The 25,646-nt window shown below is 40.6% G+C and overlaps 1 protein-coding gene across 3 annotated transcripts in view; it reads right to left on the bottom strand.

Annotated features, from left to right (window-relative positions):
- The window catches only part of LPAR1 (lysophosphatidic acid receptor 1), a 114,021-nt gene that overhangs the window by 22,912 nt on the left and 65,463 nt on the right, over positions 1–25,646 (bottom strand). For 2 of the 3 annotated variants that reach the window (XM_054003036.1, XM_054003037.1), the window contains exon 4: positions 19,819–21,547. The exons of the other annotated variant lie outside the window; for it this stretch is intronic. In XM_054003036.1, coding sequence (XP_053859011.1) covers positions 21,246–21,547 — 302 coding nt within the window. In that variant the 3' untranslated portion in view covers positions 19,819–21,245. Of the gene's footprint in view, positions 1–19,818; positions 21,548–25,646 lie in introns of those variants that run through there. 3 annotated transcript variants of the gene reach the window in all.

The raw sequence follows: 25,646 nt of genomic DNA, 5'->3' as shown, positions 1-25,646 counted from the left end.
TGCTTTGCATTGTGCTTCTCCTGCACAACGCAAAAATTAAACAAGAGGAGAAAAGTGAGATTCAGAGATAAAAGCAAAGAGAGGCAAAGAGAGGCAACATATTGAAAATACATGAAAAAAAAAAGATTCTGAAAGGGCAAATAGCAGGACTGTCCTGTTCCACTGGGCACTGTAACATGGCAAAGGGCTCAGGATTTCTATTATTTTATTACAAGCAGATCACATGCAAGGGCTGGATCATCAGCCTCCTGCTTCCTACATTTTGGTCTTTTTTGTAAAAAGCCTTTTATATTCCTCTTCAGGCTTCCTCCTTTTGCTTTTGCTGGTGTAGCTCAGTTTCTGACAGCAACAGGAAACATGTTAGTACATGGCATTTAACCATGGTGCAAGCTAGATCTCCACCCAAAAGATTTAGAAAGTGGCTTGTTGGCAAAATACCAGCTTTCTCAGGATATAAATCACACTAATCTGCCTCATTTTCCTGCTGATTTGAATGGAGCAGCATCTATGGGGAAAGGACAAAAGGGAGAAGGCACTAATATTTCCGAGTTCTCCAAGCCCTGAAATACTATACCAAGAAAAATTTAACTGACAAATACCAAAAAATCCAAATGAAACCAAAACATTCCAACATGGTCTCATGTATCCCCATGATTTCCAGGTGCTGATCCACTAAAAGCCCATGAAGACTATAGGGTGGTATGTGACTAGTTGGGGCTGTGGGAAGTGGCAGGGACAATGTGAAGACAATATGTCAGAGGCTCATTTAACAATATCTCTATGTACAGATGGCCCAGCTATGAATCATGAGTGACACACAGTGGAGGCATCTGTGAGCAGAGAGGGGATGCAGCTGGAAAAAAAAAAAACAGAAAAGCATGCAAAACTAGAGAAAAACCACATTGTGCAGGACCTCTCCACAGCCATGCAACCCTGTGGTGCTCCTGGGCTTTCATAAGGGGACTGTAAATAAAGAAGAAGGAAACAGAAAGGGAAGAAAACTCAACGCCTTTCTCAAGGGAAATTTTAGCTCAGAAAAAAACAAGATAGTAAAACAGGTGCTCCTCTCTTTACCCTGCAGTTGAACACAAGGCAAGTTGGAGAAAAAAACTTCCCTTTCATGCTCTCTTAAGAGCACTAAGCATACATATTCTTCCAAGCTTCAGCCCTTGTGCCCAACCTTTGCTATTAACCTTTCCCTCTCCAAAGTGAGTCTCTGAAGGTCCTCCCTTGCCAGCTGTGTCCTTAATACTCTCTTGTGCTAATTCAAGATGTTTAGTCCTTAAAAACTATACCCAGCTGAACAGAGAAAAAAGTGGAAACTAGTTTACCCCCAGACACCTCTTCATGAGGTTTCCACAGAATGTTTTCTAATAATCTGAACTGGCGTGCAGAGGACCTGACTTTCTAATTGTGTGATGGAGTTTTTCCTAGTTTTGTGAGCCAAGCTATTAAAACTACCTTGTTGCCTTCTTTTATGCTCTTTCCTTCTGTTAAAGCAAACAGATGGTTTTTACTTTACTGCAGAACAGTAAGGACAAGGTAGGGTAAGTTTAACAAGTTAGTCAGAGTGCAGATACATTTTCCAGGGCCAGGGCAGGTGGTTTTGTCATCTGGAAGAGTGCATTATCTGCTGCTCCTATGTGCCTGGCAGGCACAGGGCCTCACCCATCCTGGCTCTGACTTCTGCATTGCAACTGTCTGAAAACATCTCACACTTGCTATCTCTCCATGAATCTGCAGACATTTTTCTTCTTCTTTATGGAAAAAAATCCACTTTTACAATAAAGGGGGTGTGAGATCTATTTTGCTTTCTCTGATCAGTATAAGTTGTACTTGCAGAACATCTCCTTTGAAATAAGTGAATCATGTCATGAGCTCCAGTGAAGTAGAGGGAGTGATTATTTGTTGCAAAACAGGGACTTTTGTAGATGAAGAAGGATTAGAAATTAAACATAGATCATAGTTTTCATGAAGGCTCTTATAAAAATGGCTTAAAAAACTTTTTTAAGAGGTGCTTAATAGATTGCCTTAGTGACTGTAAATCAATTTTTAAGGAGTCTAAAGGGCAATGAGTTACTTGTAGCCTTTACTTATTTCAGAATTACTTGAAATCCTTCATGACACACATTAAACATGAAAGATTTGAAATCTTGCATTAACCTATTATAAATCTTTTCCAGCATAATTTCCATCCAAGTTAGAACTGAAGCTGCTCTGCAGTGCATGATGCCCTTCCTGTCTGGTGGGTGGATATTTAGAGTCCTGGAGAATAGATCCATGATACTAGGATGACTTGCCTTTCCTGTAATCTTTTTCAGAATAAAACTTTAGGTTTAAGAAACTGAAGAGGGGCTTTGATGGGGCTGTGCTGATTAATAGGAATTGTGGTCGTAGTTCTGTAGCAGTTCTTTATTAAAAGTAATGGGAGTTATTACCAAACCTGCTAATGATTTCTTATAGTTTTAATTTCAAGGCATGTGACTGTGAGGAGAGATTTGGTATGAGGTAATTTTATTTTTTCTCTTCTTTAGAGTGCTTTGGGAATAATTTTTCATCTTTGCATATGTTTGTACCACTGCAATGTGATAAAATTCCTATACCAGTTCTTTGCTCAGAATATTTATTTCTTACTAACAGGCCTCTGTGACTAGCCAAAAATTCATCCCAGGACAGTTTCATGGAAAACAGTTGCCAGCTCAAAGAATTTTGATTCATTAACCAGACTGCTGATAGGAACTGGGCTGGGAATAGTCTTGAATGAATTGTATGAAGTAATCCTCAGACTTTCCCTATGATTTGAACAGTCTCTGTGTGCATGCAGCCACTCATCTTCTGCCTGTGACTACAAGAATGACCCCATACCTGCAACAGGGACAAGCTGAGACTCCTTGCCCAAGTCACAGTTAACTGCTCTTTCAGTCCCACTAAAATCAGTAAAATTGGCGGTCACAGATCAATGGGTCTAATAAATGGGAAGACATTTATATTACCATTTATGCATCTATTTTTATTCCCACTGTAGCATCTTTGTTAATGTTATACAGCTACAGAAAAGGAATGCTTATGCAATACAAAAGGGAGAAATTCTAATCCATACAAAAAAGAGAACAAAGTGCTGTGAAAGAAGAGGAAAAAATGGCCAGGAAATGCAAATCTATCCTGTATCTTTCCAAAATCATGTTAACTACTCCCCAAAGTCCTGACTTTGTTTTCTCCAGCAAGATTATTTCAAGTTGTGGAATCCAGAGAGCATCAGAAAATATCTTGCCTGATTCATATCTTTGCTGACCCAAAAGACAGTTTTATAATTGAATCAGTCCTTGGAGGAGAAACTGCCTATTTGTTTGAAAGCATTTTAAAGGGCTTAGCAACAGAGTGAGACAGAATCTCACATGTGACACTCCACACCACCAAGTATGCAGCTTATGAGTTCAGCATGCTGTTTCTCCGACAGCACAAACTTTATCTTGCTTTAACATGAAAGGATAGGCAGAAAAGAGCATCCTAGATACTTCTTTCTGTAGGATGGGCTCATTTGGGATAAAAACCAGTATAATTTTGTAATAATCATTGCACATGCAAAATGCTAAACCTTTTATTTCTTCCTGCTGGAACAAATCCTCAAAACATATCCTTTGACCCTAACTTAAGGAGTCTAAATTTGCTGCAAAAGTCTTGGTGGTATCCAAGGGCTCTCTGTTAAGTTAGGACTTAATGGTGTTAGGTGATGCAGAAGCATTCAGGAAATAGAATAATTTTGTCCTGTATTTAAGAAAACATGCAAGAGATGGGGGAAACAGGAGGCCAGGGAGTGAGAGAGGAGAGAGTAAGGTAGTATAAGCATATTTTCAGATAGACAAGTGCAGTTAATTTGTTGAGAGCTGTCATTGGAAGACCACCCTCTGGAGCTGTGTTTCTTCCTAGATTGTGTAAACTGCTTTTGCTCTTCTTACAGCACTTGGACACAAAGAAACACTGAAATTGAATATTCCTGAAGAATTGTGCTTGGGACAGCCAGAGCTACAGATGAGAGGCTTTTTCACAAGACTAAGAGTTGAGCTCAAACCAGAGAGACACATACCTTAAATGAATATTCTGAAGACAGAAAGATTGAATTCATCTTCAGGTTCTGCACTTGCAGATGGTGTGAAAAGAAATTTTCTAATGGAAAGTAACCTGAAGGAGCTGTGCTCATAGCAAGTAATCAACAGGGAGAACTGTCTGTCAGAGAATCACTGAGTCAGGAAGCACTTGGAAGAAGAGAAGCATGGTTAAAGAAAAATGAAGAGATGCAGAGGTGTTATATGGAAAGAGAGCTGAAGTAATCAACTTCCCCAGCTAGTGGGAACTGAGGAATTCTCCTTTGTTTTTAAGGAAGACAGTTTGCTTCTGCAGTGTTCAAACTAAGTTTTAGCAGCCTGGAGTTATTACAGGCAGTCAGATTTTCCAGACCACCTCTAGATTTTTATAGGAAAAAGGTTTCTTCATAGCACCCTTTCTTGCAAGAATCCATCCCACAAGAATTTCCATTAATCCCTTGGCCATCACATTGCTGAAATATGTATTTTACAGCTGCAGGAAGAGACTTGTCAATATGAGCAGCCCCAAGTAATGGGATAGTTTTTTACAGCACATCTCACATGATTGTGGTGCTTTGTGTAGTTTTTTCAGGAGCACATGTTTTGATTCACTTTGAGATAATTTAGAAGACAGACTAGATGATAAATCTGCCTGTTCTGGATGCAGAGCTAAGGTATGCAATGTCAATGGATTTCCATATTCCCATTTCACTACTGAAAGATGACAGCTGTGGATGAAGAGATCCTTCTGTGCCAACACGCAAAGTTTGATCTGTTTCTCCCAAAGTCCACATTCATCCTGGGGGCTAGCATCAATACAGATGTTCTGTAAAGTGCTTTGAGGCCCTCTGACATGCAAGGACTTCTTGGTGGAAGATGGTGACACTTTCCACTTGCTGCGTCAATGTTTCTTTTTTCCGCTCAGTTGCCTCAGGACAGATGCCTGCCTGCTTTTCCCTCTCTCAGGTCTGCTGGTAGCTCAGATTTCAGTTGGGTTCATAAGCATTTCCTGGCTGCTGGTGTTTGGGTTGTGTCAGCATATGAGTTAAAAGCTGTTTCCATCCCATAGTAGTTGATGAATGCTAATCTAAACAAACAAATTCTTTGTACTGGTTTTGCTGTTTTCCTCACCTGTAGTGTCATTCTAACACCAATTTCAGAAACAGGGTAGTGCCAAATCTTATGGAAAAAGACACATTTGGAATCATATAGTTTTAAACAACTATATGAAAGAGACATTTTCCTGAGTGAAAACTGTGTGCACTGGATTGGACTATCCAAAGCAGTAGTTCTCAAACTACTTTGTAATGACATCACTGCCTGGATTAGAGAGAAAACCCTCCATTTATGCAGGCTTTGCTTTCAGTTTCCATTCCCTCTTTATGGGTCCCATACTTCCTTTTCCCAAAATATTTCTCTCTTCCTGCTGTTAACACCTCTCCATACTGTGAATGTTGTTGTGACATCCCTGTCCTAGGCTCATCATTCAGCTAAGTTCTCTCCTTACCACAACAACGAGTGCTCATTCACAAAATAATAGGAAATGCAGTCAGCACTCCTGACATGTCTGTACTAATGTATGATGGATCATTTCTGGAAAGACCTCCAGCAGCCTTCCTCATTCAACTGCATTATTTCTGTTTACTCTGTCAGAGTTTACTGTCTTGTACTTCAGATTTTGCTGAAGGCTAGTCATTACAGAGCAGCTCTGGTCCCTCAGCCCTTCTGCTGCAGCTGGAAATGGGAGAGGCACATTCTGGGATTTGCAAGGACTAGCTGATTACTGGAATCAGCCTTCTAACTCCCAAAAATAATTCTTGGAGGCCAGAAATTCTAGGTATTTTCTAAAGATGGCCCATCTTTATGCCTGAAGCTGTGAGCATTCTTCACCTGATTAAGATCATCCTTTTGGCCAATAAAGCATATGCCAAAAGTATCCTTCAGCCAGTCTCCTATACATGCCCTAGACTTTCCTCTCTCCACACCACCCCATGACCTCTGTTTACAATAAACATCACAACACAGTGAGGATTTTCGCACAAGGGAGTGAGTCGGCCCTCAGCAGATGTACAAACTTTGGAAATGCCTTCTGAGGGCAGCTCACCACACGGTCAAACTGATGTGAAGAACGAACTTTTATGCCAAACACTGCACCTGTATTTCTGGTTGTCCTTCTTTTCAGTTTACTTTTGGATGCCAACTTATCTGCTAAAAAATAAATACTTTACAGAAAATCACTGTATACCAGTGCAAAATTTATTGTAGGTGGCTGACTATGTAGCAGATAAAAACAGTGAATATCAAACTAAACGGTAAATAGCGTTATCCTCAGGTATTTTTTAGATTTCTAGAAGAACAGTGCGTAGACAAACATTTTTGAAAAACTGAAAAGTAAATACATTTCTATAGTCAGGTTCTGTGAACACAAGGCTTTAAATGTCTACAATATACAAAAACAACTGTCTCTTGCCAAGGATGCCACTGTGTTACTGGGTCTCCAAATGCATGCTTGCTTCCCCAAAGAGGATAATGTACTGGGGAGCAGGCATTATCCCCACTGGATGTTGATCACTACCTGATTTCAGAGCTCCAGTTTTTTGACAACCACTCCTGACTGAAAATTCTCCAAAATATGTCTGCTATGAATGGACCACAATTTGTAGCAGCAGTTTTGTAGGAGATTGTGAAGTAGGGTGGAAATGTTACTCTGAAACACATTTACACTGTTGGTTTAAGATTCTCACTGCTTGTGACAAGGTTAGCACTAATTCTATCTAAAATAATGTGGAAAGGTTTTCTTTGGAAATCTCAGCCATTGCATTGGTATTATTTCAAATTACAAATATAATCTCCACCTTTAAAAAACTCCAAAAATATTATGAGGATAATTATTAGGACAGTAGGAAATCCAGGATCCAGGCCAACACTCACCCAATTACTATGAGTGACCCACAGCCATGCTTGTGCCTTCCACAGCCTGGTCACTTGCTGTCACTGAGACAGCTCAGAGTCTTAATACCAGTCTTTGGTATAGGGAAACTTTGCCTTTGTCCTGAATATTGGTATGGACTTTGGCCTTTGTTTTTATTTTCGTGAGTTTTCAGAGATTATGTCAAAGACAGCTATAACTCCTACTTAAAAAAGTGTAGAAGGCAGTGCCTAGGTTTTGATCTTGGTCTTAGAAACATACACCTGGATTTGATTTTCTGATTGCAATAGGATCATCTGCCATTTCCAGAGAAACAAGACAAGACTATGACTGTTTGGGAGATAGTAACACCACTTCCTGCATTTCATTTCATAAGCTGTTCTGTAAAAGCTTAAAAGATCTATTTTAATAGGAATTTAAACCTGTGACAATTGATTTTTCCAGGGTATGCTATCTGCAAAACTGTGTAAACAAGTTAATGATCTTATTCCAGAAGTAGTTCCCACCTGTGCACTAAACATTGCAGCAAATTTGATGGAGAATTAATAAAAAAGGAATACTATTTTTCTTCTTAAAAAAAAGAAGGGCATTTGTTTCATCTCATAGACAAATATGCTTATAAAGTAGACATGAATCGTTGGTGTTGTGCATTCCAGCTAAACCCCTGGTGTGGTGCCTTCTTTTCTGCTTCCAGGGAGATGTCCAAGGGCTGAGTGGGTACTGACATCCTGAGCATCCTTCCTTCTGAGCATCCTGAACATCCCGTACAGATGCCTGGTGCTGGGCAATATGGGATGCTCTGTGCTGGCTTCAGCCCCTGGAGCCATTGGTGAAACTCCTGCTTCCTTCCATGGCAGGAATATTTCCACCCAAAAGTCCCTGAAGTCAGCAAGACTTTCATTGCATCACCTTTAGTATCCTGGGAGAAGATAGCAGACCTCTGAACTCAATGATCTTGCAAAACAACTTAAATAAGAAGGCTTTCGTGTGCCATGAGACCATTAGAATTTCATAATTTAGTTATGCTAGAAGGAAATCCCTTCCAATTGCACCAGCCTTGTCTGTCTTGGATGCTTTATTCACATTCAGTTATGTTTGGACTTGCAGGGGAAAAATCCTTTCTGCCTTTTGGTCTGTCTCTACAGAGAGACATAAGCACTCTGTTATGAGGCTTATTTTGAGCAACCGTACTGCCTTCCTTCTGAACTTAATTGTTACAACAAAATTCAGCAAGAGACTGTCAGGTTGATTGTTTCAGCAAAACATAGCTGTGGCCGTGGCCTTGGCTCTGGTGTGGGAAGCAAGGAACACGCTTCCAGCCATCACAAAGGGGAGGAAAGAAATAAGTCCAACTGAACTAAACACAACAGGAAACTGGGGCTGGCAACTGGATGGCTTGGCCTCCATCCTGCAAAGAATGTGATGCAAATCAGTCCCAGTGAATTTGCAGCTGGCACACAGAGGGTCAATTTGACATGGTCACCAGAGCCTTTTTTTTCCTCCATTTCATTTTAGGATTTATGAATAAAAATTCTTGGTTGCCCCTGAGGAATCACCATGCCTGGAAGGACCCCAGGGGAAAAAAACAGGGAAAATTCAGGTCATGTTTTTTCATAGAGTGTTGTGGATTCATCCTCCCATCCAGCAGCCATCTCACCCGCTAGTGAGTTTGATGCTGTAGGCTCCAGCCAAGATCTTCCATAATGGATCTCTTGTTAACTACATCTGCTCTAACGGATGCTGCTCTGTGTTTTAGTCATATTTTGGAGCTAAATGTCTCTGCTCCCTGTTTTTCAGGCAAAGCCCATTCCTTAATTTCTCTCCTCCCAAGCACCACTGGTTCCCCTTCAACACCACTCTACAGGCCTACATGGTCCCGTTGATTTTCCATAACCCTCCTCAGCAGCTGTATGGGTCTGGGTTTGTTTAAATGATAAACCTGCTGACTAACTCAACCCTTCCAGGTTTTCAGGAAACACAGCCATTTCCTGATAGACTCTACTTCAGCATCCTATTTTCAGCAGGTCCTTTGATGGCTTCCTCATTTCCAGGCCTGCAGAAAATCAAACTTAGCAGCCCATTAGTTTTCTGTCTGTGGTTCAGCAAAGCTTAATCACAAGGAGTTTTTCACTTACATTTAATCCATTAATTTTATTTTTTCTACAATTTTCCTTTTAGTTTATAATCCCTGAACATATATTTTGCTTTCTTCTTTCATTACTGCTTCTTGGTGTCCAACTGCGTTCTTATGTAATTCTCTCCTTCTTGTCCATACTTTTCTCCAAGAATGAGGTAAAAAGATTACCAACCAGCTCAGGCCTGAGTTGACAGTGAGTCAGCTGAGTGACAGAGCTGTTTGACAGAGTGACTCGAGTCCTGATGTAGAAATGGCCTCATTTGCTGTTGGAAATGTTTTCCCATGAACACATTCATTTATTGCTCTGGGTTCTGCAAAAACACATTACAAAGAGGTAATTCCCGTACTGTAGAACTCATGGTGGAAAAGGAGCAGAGGGCATAAACCTAATACTCCTTACTGAAATGGAAAACTTAAATACTGAGGGCTAATTGCCTAGTTGTATATAACATGTGGCAGAGCCAGGTGTAATTTCTGTGTTCAGATTCTTGGCAATATTTTATTCATCTGGCTGTATTTCCTCTTGCTTTTGATTATTCCTTGCATTTGTTGACTTTGTCCTGGGTCTCTGGATTAGAGGCAGACCAGAAGGGAAAGCACAGGGTGGCACAGTGTCTGGACTGCTGCTTCGTATCATGTGGTAGCCTTGTGCTTCAGCACTGAGCCCCAGGAGAGGGGCAAGCACTGGGACTAGAGCCACAGCCCTCCTCAGCGCAGTGCTCCACTGCTGACTGTGAGGGCAAATCCAGCCGCAAATGGTCTGGGCATGATTAGGGAAGAAGGAGGAGGGGGAAGAGGCAGAAGCCCACCCAGACCGGTGGTGGGATTGCAAAGGCTCAGCAGCTTTATTGATGGACAATTCTTTGATGAATGACCGGATCTGCTTTGTTTTTCACTGTATGCTTGACTTGCAGACAGTGTTAACTAATGAAATTATGGGGTTTCTTACTAAAATCACATGTAAGTCACTGCTAGTTCATAGCAAACAACATGGCTTCATTGTAAATTTATATGCTGTGTAATTTTTTTTTCACTCTTAATGGAAAACACACTGTTTTGTTTGGACCATCTCCAGGCGTTTCAGTTATGGAGTTACTCACTGAAGGTGAAGCATGTGGGAGGTTGCTTTAAGCAACATTACTAGTAAAGCCATTTACTCTGAATATTGGCTGCTCTTTTACTTTATTTGGATGAAGAGCAATATTTTCAAAAGTGTCTGAGCTACTCAGGAGTCCATGGCTTACACCAGAGAAATTTCACTGGCACATGTTGGACTGGATGTGATGTTTTCCTTCAATGCTTGTACCTTCAGATAGAAATACAAGACACTAGAACAAAGGTGCCTTTTACTAGTGCAGTTTTTTTTTAGTTCCTGAACCAGATTAACCTGGACTGGTACAAGCAATAGGAGACTAACATGGATACCTTGACACAAGCTGAGTTGTGTCTCTTCTATCAAACTCAGTAAAATGAATGCAGCCACCTTTGTCCATATTTAAGACACTTATGAAGAAAACTGTTTCTGAATTTTTAAGAGCAAAATTATACTAATAAAACTTGATACTTCTTCAGCTATGCAAATGCTTTTTGAAAATGCTAGCCTTGCAAGTAAAAGAACAGAAAACAGACATTAAGGAAAAAACCCAACAATGCTATAAAGACTTCCTTTTATACCACTGTTCATTAGAATATGAGTAGAAAAAGGAAAAACTTGAATTTTGCATAGATTACTTAGATGTTTTTTCTTTCACCACTGTCTGGTGCTCACTAATGAGTAAAATGTCTACCTTGGCTGTTACTGTGCTGCAAGAAACTTTTAAAATGCTATTCAAATGCTAGACAGAAAAAAAAAAAAAATCCCAGGATACTCATATCCTGCTGCCAGTACCTGCTGTGGAATGGATTCTGCTGCCGTAGCGCAGCCTTTGGGCCAGACAATGCAAGCCAGAGTTGTCCACTGCTCAGTACTCACTGGAGAGGCAGAGTGGCCAGCAGGCTGCCATTTTTAACCCTGGAAGAAGCCTCTGATATTTTCAAAGCCATATGTGTTATTTTGTAGGAGCTTGCCTTGGAGAGGACAGGCCAGATATTGGCCACACAGCCACACCACAGACAAGCAACAGTGGGCCTCAATAAATAAAAAGCCACAACTGATGACATCCAGGCAGCTTATGGTGAGGAGCTAAGGACTCACAAAGGACTCTGGGACCAGCTGGGGATGGCCATGCAGAGCAACAGCCCATAACTGGCCAGAAAGCTTCTAGAACATTCTGTGAGAGACTATCTATATCATCTATATCTATATATGTGTATGTGTGTGTGTGTGTCAGCCCCACTTCACGGTCTTCTGAAACAGCCTTTTTATGTTTTGTTTTGCACCTTTGTTTATGCCCTTGTATTTATTTAATAAATATCTTCAGTTTTGGCACTTCAGTTGTACTGGCCCTTTCCTTGTTGCCTGCGCCACGTGACTACACCACTGCCAAGCTCCCAGAAACAGTGAGTTTCCCTGCACACCCTGCAGATCCCTTGGGGGTGTTGTTGATGGCCCACCTCCAGCTGATCCACTCCTAGCCGGGTCAGAGAGATCACTGGTGATTGGACGTTATTTGACCTGTCCTTTATGGCTGAGTTAGAGCCATTGAGCATGATTTAAGGACAGCACAGAGGATCCCAATCCAAGTTCACTGCAGAGCACTCTGATACCTCCTCCTTCTCAAGCCTCATTCCAGACAAAATTTATATACTTGCTCTCTGGGCCAGATCTTGAATCCTTACAATCCATTTTATGGGTTCATTATAACCATATAGTCCTTCAATCCCAATTTAGTGGTGTTCTGCTGTATCTTCACAAATATTCCACCTCTTTGTAAAGTGCTAGAGGCAGACAAGAGGGTAGTCCAGCTTGTCTCCATTTCATGTAACTCCTTCCAAACATTTTTTGCTATGTCCCTCTTGCAATATGGCCCAGTGGCTCGCTTGCGGCTGCTTCTCCTGGCTGGGCTGCTCCGGCACAGCTGCCCACCTAGGCTGACTTCATACCTCAGAGAGAAAACTGACACCTCCTCCACAGCCTGTTTGGTCCCTGCTGCCCTCTACACCATGCAGCCATGGTAGGAGGGTGAATAAAACCTCCCTGACTGCTTCCCCTTCCCTGAGCTCACAGGGTGCAGGTCAGGTTCGGAAGCTGGCAGCAGTTTTCAAGCACAGTAATCTTCCTACAGCAGCTAGGTTAGACACAGTTTGTTCGAAAAAGGAAGCTGTCACCCATGGATTGCCATTTAAAAGAAAAAAAGTACTTTCTCCCTTTAGTCTTGTTCTTTGTGCTTTCCTAGGATTTTGGAACTCTTACTTAGATTCAGGGTATGTTCTTGCCTACCAAAAAAAAAAAAAAAAAAAAAAAAAAAAAAAAAAAAAAAATGCTGCCCACTGTTTTTCAGTTTTCTGCACAGAAGTAAAAAATAGAAATAAAAAATACACCCTTCAAGTTTTTCCTGAAAGTTTTCCAATCCTGCAAGTTTTCAAGGAGTTTGGCTAAACAAAATCATTGCCTGTGTCATAACTGTGTTTTATGTGTGCCCTTAGAATAAGTCATTAAACACGTCTGGTGTTCTCAGACCAAAGGAGACATCAAGACACAGACTGTGCACGTATCCAGCTGTCAAGTAAAGAGGTCTGACAGTCAAGGTCCCACAATTCCCACTCTCCTATGCACTCTCTCTCTGGTAGAGAAGGTGTGGATGCCTTGTGCTTTTAAGCATGTGGACTGAAAATCAGGTTTTCTACTTTATAGAAAATATGCAGGCTTTTTCAGGAGCACAAATAGGACTGTGCATATGTTTAAACAGCAGGAAAAAGGACAGATGATCTGAAGACTAAACAACAGTTCACCTCTAAGCATGTTCATGCAAAGATGTAGGAATGATGTTTCAAAAATGAAAGAAAGGTCAGTCAACATTTTTCAAACCCTTAACCCAGTCCAGCTCAGCAAAGTCTGTTTTCCTGATAAGTCTCTTTAAGAAACACCATATGGGCAGCCAGCTTACCTGAAGAACATTGCATTAGCTGTAGATATATATATATGATACTGACATTTTCCCTGACACAAGAATTTATAAACAAAATAATTGTCACTTGTTAGCATACATTTGTGGCTCAAAATTAGACCTCACTGTGATCAGACAGGAGAGGGGTCTGGAAAGCAGTAGCAGCTGGACTAGCTCAAATCAGGCACATTTTTAGTAACTCCCTTGAACTAAGGAGTGTTTATATATTTTGAAAAGCAGGATTGCAAAGAGACACTTGAGGACAAGAAGAATGTACAAACTTAAAAATCTGTGGCAGAATAAGCAGCAAAATATCCAGATATCATGAACTCTGGAAAAACAGAGAAATAGAGAACCTCCAACCTATATCAGTAATCCTTGAAGCATCCTTCAATATTTTGAGTGGTAAAACACCATTTACATAAAAACAGTTTGATTTTGTGCTCAGTGGTGGTAAATAGGAATACTTCTCCTTGTTTCAATTGGCCTTTTGATCTCTTAATAAATCAGATACACCTAAACCAACAAAGTTTTTAATCAGAAACAAAAAAAGTAATGCCATGGAAGGGGCATTATTCTTTCCTCTTGAACAAAAGCCACAACCAAGAATTCTTTCCTGAACTTGCCAGAAAGCCTTTGAAAGGTTTATAAACCAAATTCTGCACAGCAGGTAGGGGAGTCTTTTCTGCATTGTCTCTTCCTTCTCACAATTTTTCACTTCCTTTTTCTCTATGTATTGTATTTATTTATTTCCCATTGAATTACAGAATGGTTTTGGTTATGAAAGATCTTTAAGACCATTAACTGTAACCATTAATGTATCACTGTCAGGCCCAGCAGCAATCCATGCTCCTAAGTGCCACATCTACACATCTTTTAAATATTTCCAGGGATAGTGACACTCTTCAGCTATCATAGATAAAGATTTTAAACCAAACTGTCCCCAAAACTGGGCCCCAGGGAACACCACTTGTGACAGGCTGCCTACTGACTTTAACTCCATTTCCACCTTGTCCTCCAGGGAATTACAAAGGAACTGCATCTGTGGTGTAAAACACCTAGCTGTCACTTTGAAGTTTGCCACAAAGATGGTTTAGGCTTTCTGAAGGAGGCACAGAGAAAGGCAACCCAAATCAGGAACTGGAAGGACTCTGAGGAGTGACAAGAATATTCAGCAAGAGGTTGGGCATGCAACGACTAGAGGAGGGAGTAGAAATCTGTAACCATGTGAAGTCTAAGCAGTTAAGGAGAGAAAGGCTTTGATTAACCTGAAAGAGGCTGACTTGCATTTGCTCCTGCTCATGAGAGGCAGTGCTGCCCACCCAGACACACCTATTCTGAAAGGGCACAAAAAGGCACAAAGCAGGAAGGGAGTGTTAGCCCAGGCGATGCAGGGAAGTGCACTGCAGGCTCTAAGCACTGTGATCTCAAATGTGGTGGCTCTCTGCTCTCAGAGCTCCAGCTCTGCACATCTCCTACTGCGTGCTGAGGCTGCGAGCTGCGGCACTGTACGTGTTCTGTATTTAATGTTAACAGATCACCATATAAACAGTCTGGCTTTCCCAGCAAATGGTGATCCAGGGCTTAAGCAGAAAATCCCAGAGGTATTGCAGTACATTTTCATGAGACGTGATTTATTTTGCAATTGTATGTTTTGGTTTTCTGTTCATTATGTCCAGTAATCAAGCTCTATGGGGCTGTACACATGCCATGCCATGGAAAGCCCAGCCCCAAGGCATTAGTCATGAGTTACCAGGATCTGGGGAGATGAAAAAACTTGAACTCTTCTCAGTTTTTATTTTTGTACTTAATAATGCTTAGAGTGATTAGGAATACCAGCTTCTTTTCTTGTCATTTTTCTGAAGCAGACACTTGGCTTCCATCAGTGTGTAAGTGATTGGCTTCTAACAAAAGGCAGGGGGCTAATGAACCCTTTACATAAGTCCTCTTTTCTTCAAAATGTGAAATAGGATTTAGCAGAAAAATAGAGTCATAAAGACCGATACTCAAACAGCAAATAGAATAATTTTATTTCACTTCTGCCCTCCTCCTATGACTATGGAGATCTATGTATGGACACATCCATTTCCATAATAAGCCAACAAGATTTGCTTTAGTTAACCTTCTATGGTTAAGTCCAAACTGGGGACACATTGTAGGAGAAACATGTCCATGCACAAAAAAAAGGAATGGAGGGTGAAGAGCAAAGGGAAAAGGAAGAAAGCAGAGGGAGGAAGGAAGGAATAGAAAGAGGGAAAAGAAGCAGTAAGTTTGTTTTCTCTGTGCAGGAAGTGTTTTCTCTATAGCAACAAGATGAGGTCTGAGGTTAAATGGTGCAAATGTGGACTTCAAAGAAAGGAAGGTGGGCATATACGAATCACAAACAGAGTGGATTACGTGATTTACTCGAAATAACCTGTCCCTTTGCTGCCCCTGTGTTTTAGCTCTATGCTATCTCCTGGATGAGACAAGCCTGTGCCTCGATACAGTTTTTGATTAATTTCCCTCCACATTCAAAAATACCAGCTCTCCTGAGAAAGGGTATTTCTTTCACGCTCCATATTACACATGCCAAATACTTTATTGTACTAGATACAACCTCTAAACATTTACAGTAAGTGCACTTAGTAACAAAATTGTTTGCCAAAGCTCATTGGCTCTCTCAATACTTTTGAACTACACACACAGTTTTATTGAAACAGGAAAAATTAACAGATTCCTGAGTCTCCCACATACACTTCTGGTTATCAGAATTTTATCACAGGCAAAAGGGAACATTTAATGGAGGCTCTTGTTAAAATCCTGGCAGCTATCAGTGTGTTGGATTCCCATATACCGCAGAAGACAGCAGCATAATTGAATATCCTCATGCTCTTTGTTTTTCTTGTGGCTTTTTTAGTTTGTTTTGTGATGTTTTAATTGTTATGAGGTTGTAATTGTTTTGTTTTGGTTTGGGTGTTTTGTTTGTTTTCTTTAAATATCAACCTCTTTTTTGTCTTCTTGATAGATTTAGAAAAGAGGAGCTGGGTGAATAGCTTCTTAGAAAAACCTCTAAGAGAGGAAAATTGAAGGAAAGATCCTTATTTTAAGATAATTTTCTGAAGGGGCTGTGGCTGGTCAGGTGTGGATGTCAGTAAAGATAACTCTCTATTGGAAGTGGCCTTTCCAATCAAATGGAAAAGCCAAGCAATTTGTCTGAACAAATGAGATTGCAGTTGCAAATCCCCTTACAAACATCAGTGTATAGCACAGACTGATGCCTCAGAGCAAGAACTGGTTTGAAAGGACATGACAGGTACACTTGCAGTAACTGGAAAGCCCTTAACAGGACCAGAAAAAGGAAAAGCCTGTATTTACCACCGCAGTGAATGGAAAAAACTAGCCAGTTTGCTAAGACTGACCTCTGCCAGCTACATCCAGTCTTGCAGTCAGAAGAGACCCAGAACAATGACAGGGACACCAGGGATGGGGTCATGCCTCCACACGGGTTGGGGACAATGCCCTAGAGAAATACCTTTGCACACTCTGTTTTGCATCACCTTGATTCACACATACTGAAAGACAGACCAGGGGTGTTTGCATCAAAGGCTCTCCATTTGGTAGTGTTCTTAATCCCACCTGGTAAAACCAATCTATAAGGTGGACTTTTATTTCTTTCACAGAAAAATCTGCATGGTTTTTGTCTGTGGATACCCACTGCAGACAGATCCGGCTGCAGCAGTGTTACAGACAGAAACTCTAGATGGCTTTACAGTAGTTAAGTATGGTATCTGGTAGCATACTTCTGGAGCAACACAAAGGTCAGAAAAAGCTACAAAACCTACTTGAGAAGCAAAGCCCACTTCAGTTTCCCCTGACACACTGCTCCTTGGGACCCAGACTAGCCATGGTTAAACCTCTGCCCACCACACTACTACAGACCAAAAGGTAGTCCATGGAGTGACCTGAAAAGTTTAATTTCAGTGCAATCCAAACAAATTTATGTTGATTTTCAGAAGTTACTTAGCAGAGGAAGGAGAACTAAAACACGACATAAGACATATCCTTTCCTCTTTGGCATCCAAGTTACTCAGGCTTAGTTTGCCCCATGAAGATAGCAGGCCTGCCCTTTCCCTTTCACCAAGTGGCCTACTCTGAGCCTTTGTTGCCTGATTGTTTAAATGCTGCTACAGCTGTGACTATTTGGCAAAGGCAGAGCTAAAAAAAAAAATGTGGCAACTATGTACAGAAATTCCATTACTGGTGCACTATGGACAGAGAGGTATGCTTAATTTTAGGAATCACTTAAAAAGCCTTTTTTTTTTTTGTCTGCTCTCTCTTCTATCTGTCCAGTTTTTAGTATCTCAGGCAGAAGCCAGCCTGAAGCTGCCAAGGGATCCCAGAAAACTCAGAACAAAAAAAGGTACTGACAAGGAAATCAATGTGTCAAACATACATAGAATGTATTTCCAATTGTTTATAAAAAGTTGCTCTTTTTCTGACCAATGAGTTACCTAGCTTCTGTATATATCACAGCAACAGGGAATTAAAATCCAAAGGCCGTATTTTTAATTGCTTTTCAGGTTTATACTGCCACTGGAAATACATGAAGTAGAAAACACATTTTTCTTGATCTGCAAATGATATTCCTTTTAATACACAACTTCCCATCACTACAATTGCTGACACAAACACCATTAGATTTGAACTTCAAGAGGATTTACTTGGACCAGAGGCAATCAGCAACAAAAGAATTTTAATGACTGTGGGAGGATCGTTGGTATTTTAAGAAGTCTTCTAGAGTCTTCTTTTGAAGAATTTGAGATAAGTAAAAATAAGTGGGGCAATCTTTTTCACTAAGTACTTTGGACCATGTTTTCACATAGCAGACGTGAGTTCTACAACTGCACAATGAGGCTGGAAAAATCTGAATTGAAGAGCAAAACTTAAAAAAAATCTGAGATGACAACAAATGGCTGGGAATTATTCTAAGGAACACAGCAAATGAATCCTTCTATTCCAGGCTCTGGTTTTTATTCTCTTTGCTCACTGGTGCTTTAATTTCATTAGCTTGCAAAGACCCACTCAATTCACAGATCAGATTTCTTAAGAATATGGGAACAACATGTCAACAACACAAAGCACTAATCAAATTGTTATATAGCAGCCATATGCTCAGTGAATTCCTCTAGCAGAATTGCATAAGCAATGTTCCTCCTGTTGCATTTGATCTGAAACATTGCACTTCACCTTTTAGAAGAAAAGCCACCTGTTGTCAGACATGCTCCTGGATTAATATATCTGACAACTGAAATTTACCTGCTACTAAGAGTTCAAAAGGTTCACCTTCTTGAACTGTTGAGTGCCTCCTTGGGTTGAACTATGTACCTGGACAACAAGAATGCCCTCTGTCACAATCACAATGATGACAGAAAACCTTCTTGGGCATCTGTCTTCACAAGAGGCCTTTGGACCCACCCATGTTCAAACAACCACACCACTCCTGCTTTCAAGTTATTCACCCATGGCTTCTCAAAACCCACCAGACTTCCAGCAGGTTAAAGTGAACGATTTGCTGCTATTTTGTAACATCATCCTCCCACCCTATGCAGATGAGATTCAATAAAAGCATGCAAATAGCAGTGGAAAGAACACTTGGAAAGGGCAACCACCCCAGCCCAAAAACCCCAAAATCCTATATTAAAGTGTCTGTGATCTACTTTTGTGGGGATGTTAGGGACAGGAAAAAGTGCTCTTGCTGGATCCAAGAAAGAAAGCACTCTTGGGAAAAAGAAATTATTTTTCAGTCAGATGTCCCCTGTCTTTGGAGGCAGTCTTATCCTCTCCTTTCTTCTGCTTACCTGCACTAGGTTCAAGTATCAAACAGGCACTAAGGAAAAAATATGAGTGGATTAGCAAGCAGATGCTTTTAAATGAAAAAGTTCATACAGCCTGTTCTGTTTCTCAGTACAGTTCTATGAATAAAACCAAACCAACCTGTACATTCACTTGCTCTCAAATACAGTCAGAAAAAAGACCGGTTTTATTCAAAGCAAGTGGGTATATTCAAAACCTTGGTCAACTGGCTGACAATGTAATATTTATTCTCTCTGCCTATTCCACCTTCCACAGTGTCCACACAAAACTAGATTGACAGTTCAGGTGGATTTCATTTTTACTGAAAGCAGCATCATAACTTTCACTTCATTCAGTGGAGGCAGGATTTGTTCACTTGTTTCTTTTCCCTCTCTCAGCAAGGAACTGCCTATTCCAAGCAACTTTTTTGCTTGGAAGCATAAAATCCAAGCATCTCCTCAAAGCAAGAGATGCTGGAAACACTGGATTTTGCTGAGCTCACCCTCTACCCTCCATTTTTTCCCTGTCCAAATGGGAGAATATCATCCCTTAAGTTACATTCCAGTATGGTACAATGAAGGATATATATCTCTAGGTTTTTTGTTTAGTTTCCTGGGGTTATTTTTTTTCTTTGTGAGTGTGGGGGATTTTTCTTGGGTTTTTTTTCCCTTTTTTTTTTTTTTTTTTTTTTTTTTTTTTTTTTTTGTTTTGTTTTGTTTTGTTTTGTTTTGTTTGTTTTTTTCTTTTTGCTATAGAGACAAATTACAATGATGAGAACAGCACCAGGAATTTACTGTTGATATATTTTTACTTTGTTAGGATAACACACAGTTTCCTGGAAAGAGGTCCCAAGTTTTTTATCAGCAGGATCTCATCTTTGCTCACATTTACCCCTCTTAATGACTTTTGTTTACTATCAGTGATTCTTGGTAACTGATATTCATATGAGTTACATTTCTCTTCAAAACAGTCTCATATGAAAAAAAACCACCTGTTAGCTTAGGTATTTATAACAGTGTACATGTGGGGTTATTATCTGTAATATGATCCAGTTATTTGGAATGGATGACTATCTTGTAAAGTGTCAACTTTACAAAATAAAATTGTGCCTTGGCTCTTAGTAGCCCACTGCTTTTGAAATGAAGGGGGCATCATTTGAATGGTACCCTACAAATACTTCTCAGTGCAAAAATGCAGAAGGTGTTTTGTTTTCAATTACAGGAAAAGTTCCATAAACACATACCTTTCCTTTTTTGCCATTAAAAATGCATGTGCTTTTTGCCATGAACAAGAAAAGCATTCCAAGAATATGCCATAAATACAATTTTTGCAATCTAGCAACCTGACTGTAGCCCTTTAAGAGCCTTAGGGATGTGTCCTACTTTAAGAACTTATCCATAAAAAACTTGGTACCTCTCACATGTTACAAATTCCATACTGTACTTCAAAGAAGAACCTTATATACATTATGACTAAAGTACTGTTTATTTCATAATCTAAACAAACACTGGAATACAGTCTATGTTTTTCTACTTTCCAGCAGACTTTACAAAGAGCTTTTTTTTTTCATAATTAAAACAATCTGCATACACACAGAACATGCATTCTCTAAACCAGTAATGAAGGTAAGAAGAGTCAGTTTCCTCATCTTCCTCTTGCCTGTGTTAGAAAAAAATACTTTTCTTTTTACTGTAGTTATGACAGTGTGGCTAAGGATACAAAGACTAGAGCACAGTTTTACTCCCTGCACAGAAAATGTTCATCACAAGCATGCTGATGGTGATACATATTACATGTCTATTAAATGATAGGCATATTTTTATCCCCTTTACTCCCTTTTTAAAAATACTAAGTGGCTACATGTAAATGCAGTGAAGCAAGTGTAAGCTTAATTAATCAGAGTTGATTCAGACTGGCACCAAGATGCAGCAAAGTCCAACAAAGTCTCAGCAAGGCTTTCCATGGGCTATTGATGGCCTCTTCTACAAAGCAATTATGTTCTACATTTTCAAAGTAGAAATCAAAGGCTTTGCAGCATGGCCAATCCTGTGGACAGGACAGTCTGCGCTGGTATGTCAGGCCCTCTGGAAAAGATGCACTTGTAGTCCATTAGTGTTTGAGAAAACATGAGTGGGTTACCTTCCCTGGGGCCACGCACCTGCCCCACCCGCAGCGTTGCATGCTGCTCTTTGTTGGTCACACAGCTAGCTGAGGTTTCACACCACGGAGTGGTCGTTGCTGTGGACGCCAGCCAAGATGGTGTGGTTGAGGGAGGAGGCCGACCGATCCGAGCCTTCGGTGGGGCCATTGGTGCTCTCACTGCGCTGGCAGCACAGGATCTGCTTGAACGTCGCACTCATTTCCTTGTCCCGGTAGGAGTATATTATGGGGTTCATGGCAGAGTTGAACTCTGCCAGGAGCAGGAAGAATTTTTCATAGGCCAGGACATTGCACTGGGGACAGCAAACATCAAGGAGCAGCAAGACTAATCCTGGGGTCCAGCAGATTATGAAAGCGCCTAGAAAGAGAAAGAATGGACAAAACACAAAGTCTACAAATATACTAATGCACCATTACTTGTCAAAACACCACAAGAACCATCCAGACAGAAGCAGCAATGGTAAATTTTCTCTTTCAGGAGCATTGCTCCCACACTCTTTTCACTGACCCGAGGAGAGGGATGCCTTTCAAAGATCTGTAAATGGTTATGGGCAGCACATCAAAAGAGCAAGACACACCCCCAAGCCCCAGCCCCACCATCTGAAACTCTGCTTGGCAAATACGTTTACATTTAAAGTTGATAATGAGGAACATTTTTTCCCTTCAGCTAGAGACCTCTGACTAATCAATCTCTTGATCAGAAGAAACAATACTGCAATTTACTTCTCAAACTAATAACAACAAAGAAAACCTTTCTGTGAGTGCTGTGACTGAAGCATGAGTAATAGAAAAGGAGTGGTGCAGGCAGCAATTCTCAAGAAAAAGAAAGCCTGGGTCTTGTTAACCCATTTCAGCCTCATTATGTAATGGAAAGTCCTAAACACACATCCTTCTTGCACTGAAATGCAGTCCTTCAATGGATCTACTTCTTTTCTTAGGGCTCTATTGAATCAAAATTCAGAGGTTCATCAGGCTTCAATACTGTCAAAGCCACAGAGTCTTACACCGATTAAAATGCTTCCCCCATACTTTTTCTGTTTTCTTAGCTCTGAGGAGAACAAAGCCTGGAACAAAATTTAGAGCTCAATGCAGAAATTAAATCAAATGCTTTGTACTTTATTGGGAGTACCGAATTAAAGGAAGATTGTAACTCCTTTCAGGGTGAGACAGGCTTTAAATATAAGCTACGCTGGGGAAACCTTTACACACCAATATGTCAGAACAAAGACAGGGTTCCTGAGATTTTCCAGGCTGCTTTACTGAGGTGGAAACCAATGTCTTATCATCACTGAGCAGGATTACCACAGGCAGCAGCAATAAGGACTTCCCAGCACTACTCTGAGAGCACTGTTTTCAAACTGGTTCTCCTGTCACTGTGGTATTTGTGTACATACTGCTCCTGTTTTTATTACAGTGATGGTCTCTTGCAGTACTAGCACCTAAATCAGTTCCTACACCAGGCACACTTTGCCATGCCTGCCAAAAAGGTGCCAGCAATTTCCAGCTTGGGCAGTGACAACTGTAAGCTGTGCAGTTTGGACAGCAAACCCACCTAGATCACATAGGAGAAGATTTTCCAAAGGGGTCTGCAAGCCTGCAATATATGCCAGGTGACAGACATTGGTTACCAACCAGGAAGCTACACACACAGTCTTTTTACACATCAAAAAGCATCCCTAAACTGAGTTTGCTTGCAACTAATGGTGCCACTCAATGCCTATTGCTTTGCTGACCAACAAAGCTCACCAATGGAAAAAAGCTGGGGGCTGAATTGCCAGCTACCAGGTCAAAGCATCGAGCCCTTTCACGAAATGATTTTGTTAGGGTTTCTGGCAGCAATTTGACAGCATGGGGATGAAACTCTCCCACAATGAGGGGGCATCAAACATATGAACCCACTTCATAGCTTTTGTCTTTTTGCAGCTCTTTTGGATTTCAGCAGTCCTAGAATAGAGTACTTGAAAACCATGCAAAGAACTACAGGCCTTTGTCCCTTCCTTGTACCTGTTGCCATAAGAGTAGAAAACTGAATCTCTTTATTTGCAGTATTGTCCACGCTGATAGAATCTGCCCCCGTGCACAGAAAAGCTCTGCTGAGCTGCTTTTTGCAGAAACGAAGTAATTAATTCAAATTCAACCACTCACTGTTGAAATTGTGCTTGTTGTGCTTAGCCTCCTAGCTAGTATGGCAGCAGTGGACTTTGTTCTAACTTAAGCATGGATTTTCTTCACTATAGGCTGCCTTGGGAGAACAACATCAGAGATGGAAACACTGCAAGTCATGGGATCTACACTGAAGGACAAAAGACAATGACAGCATCCTCACCAGGCCTCTAGCAGAAAAGTCCAATGTGGAAACAATGGAGCTAGCAGGAAAGCTCTCATAGCATTGTTCAAAGTTGCAATTGAAGGCTTCCAATTTTCCAATTTTTTTTTTTTAATCTGTTTCTAAGGAACAACAGAACATTCTGTTGGCATAATTTTTGATATGTTAGAAACAGCAACAAAAAGCTCTGTGGTGAGGCAGACAGGAATTTGCTCCTGAGAAAGCCCCAAAGTCATCCAGAAAAATCCACATGCAGCCCACTGCACTGAACACTTGTCTCAGATGGAGTTCCTGAGCCTCTCTGGGCTCCTCAGTATCTCAGACAGGTCTGATAACCTATGTGCTGAGGCTTGATTGGCTGCTCTCAAGAAAAAGTGGACTGTGGTTGTGCAACCAACTAATTGCTTTGTGCAGCTCAAGTTACATTGAAAAATGATAAAAACAAAATTTGCATTCCCACCCAGCTCTGGAAGGAAGTCACCACTGTGCTAATTATTACCCTTCTGCTCCTAGCAAAACATCCCCCCATGCTAATGGCTCTGGCAGCTTATTAAATGCTTGTAAATGGTGACAATGCCTCAGGTTTGTTCACTTTTTATTTAACTCTAGGTACACTGGAAAAATACTGAGAAGCATCACTCACAGTAAGGATGTGTTCGAGTTAGGTACAGAGGAAAACATAAATGTCAGGCTCTTAATACTTCAGATTTAGGAAACTTCATCTGTTAAACATGGAATTCTTTTTCTGCAAGCAAAACAATGATTGATTCTTTTTTTTTTTCCTCTTAGAATATTTGTAGAAGTAAGCTGGAAGTGATATTAAATTCTTCCCCTCCCAGAAATCTGTTGTGAATTAACTTCACCAAGAATGAAGATGTAAAAATACCACATTTAATAAAACAGTGATATCCAAAAGCTTCCTGCTGCCATATACTGGAAAGACTTAAGCATACACCAAAATATCGATGTTTTTCTGCTCAGAATCAGAACTCAGAGCAGTCTAAAGTACATTGTTAGTAATTTCCAGGAGCATCTTATCATTTTACAAACTTGGTCAAACCTAAATTACAATGACATACAAAGCAGATCTGTTGCATTCAGTGACTTGAATCTTTGTGGAAATGCCACAGTCATACCACAGTACTATGAGAGCCCAATGTACTTGGAAAAAAGTCCAGACTTTATGACTTTGGGTGGCTGAAGAGCACTGTTCCCTGGACAGTGAGCACCTTGAGATATTACCTCCAGCCCTGGCAGTCCTTCAAAGGCAACGGCACTGCAAGAAGCTAAATGAGCTCTTCAGTTTCAGCAGAAGGAACATTCCCATGGAGCATGACCAAGGTCGGTCCTGAAGGTCAGGCCACAGAGGGTTGGGTGAAGAAGAAATGCCCATCATGCTGAATGTCCATCGGGGTGAATGGCTAGCCATTACACAGGAAAGCTTGAGGGAACCAGAGAAATAGCACATCTTAAAAGATTGAAGGGTCCCTACAGACTGTTTTATAGCAGGAATTAGTTACAAAAAAGCATTTATGACCTAATCTAATTTTCTGCTGAGGTGTGATACCTCTCATCCCAATAAGAAATGAAACTCCGACTCCTTGTGCATTATCTGTCTTGCAGAGCTGTGGTAGAAGTGTACTGGATGCTTTCCAATGTCCGTGATATGACTACATCTCACCTGTCTTGAACCCTTGTCTGGTGCATGAGTGCAGATTATGTTTCCATGGTAGCTGGTTGTTGGATACCCTTGGGTAAACGAGACAAGGCCTCACAGCAAGGCTTGATTGCAAGAGAGTAAAAACTACTGTAGGCAGTAGGCATATGAAACCATATGATAAATGATAAATCACACAAAAATCAGTGAGTACAAGAACAAAAGAGAAAACAACTCCAAAAACCAGCAGCAGAAAAGAAATAAGGTACACAAGAATAAACACTGATGAGCTAGTCACTCATTACTAGGATAACAGACTGGATGGCTACTTATGAAACTTCTTGTGTTAGCAGGCAAAGTGTTTCCTAAGCACCACTCTTAGTGGTTTTTTTTTTTGTTTTTTTTTTTTTGTGTTTTTTTTTTTTTTTTTTTTTTTTTTTTTTTGTTTTTTGTTTTTTTTTTTTTTTGTTTTTG

This window comes from Vidua macroura, chromosome Z (assembly GCF_024509145.1).
Source record: "Vidua macroura isolate BioBank_ID:100142 chromosome Z, ASM2450914v1, whole genome shotgun sequence".
Lineage (NCBI taxonomy): Eukaryota > Metazoa > Chordata > Aves > Passeriformes > Viduidae > Vidua > Vidua macroura.
Note: the sequence above shows the minus strand (reverse complement) of the source record. Positions and strands in the feature narration are given on the sequence as shown.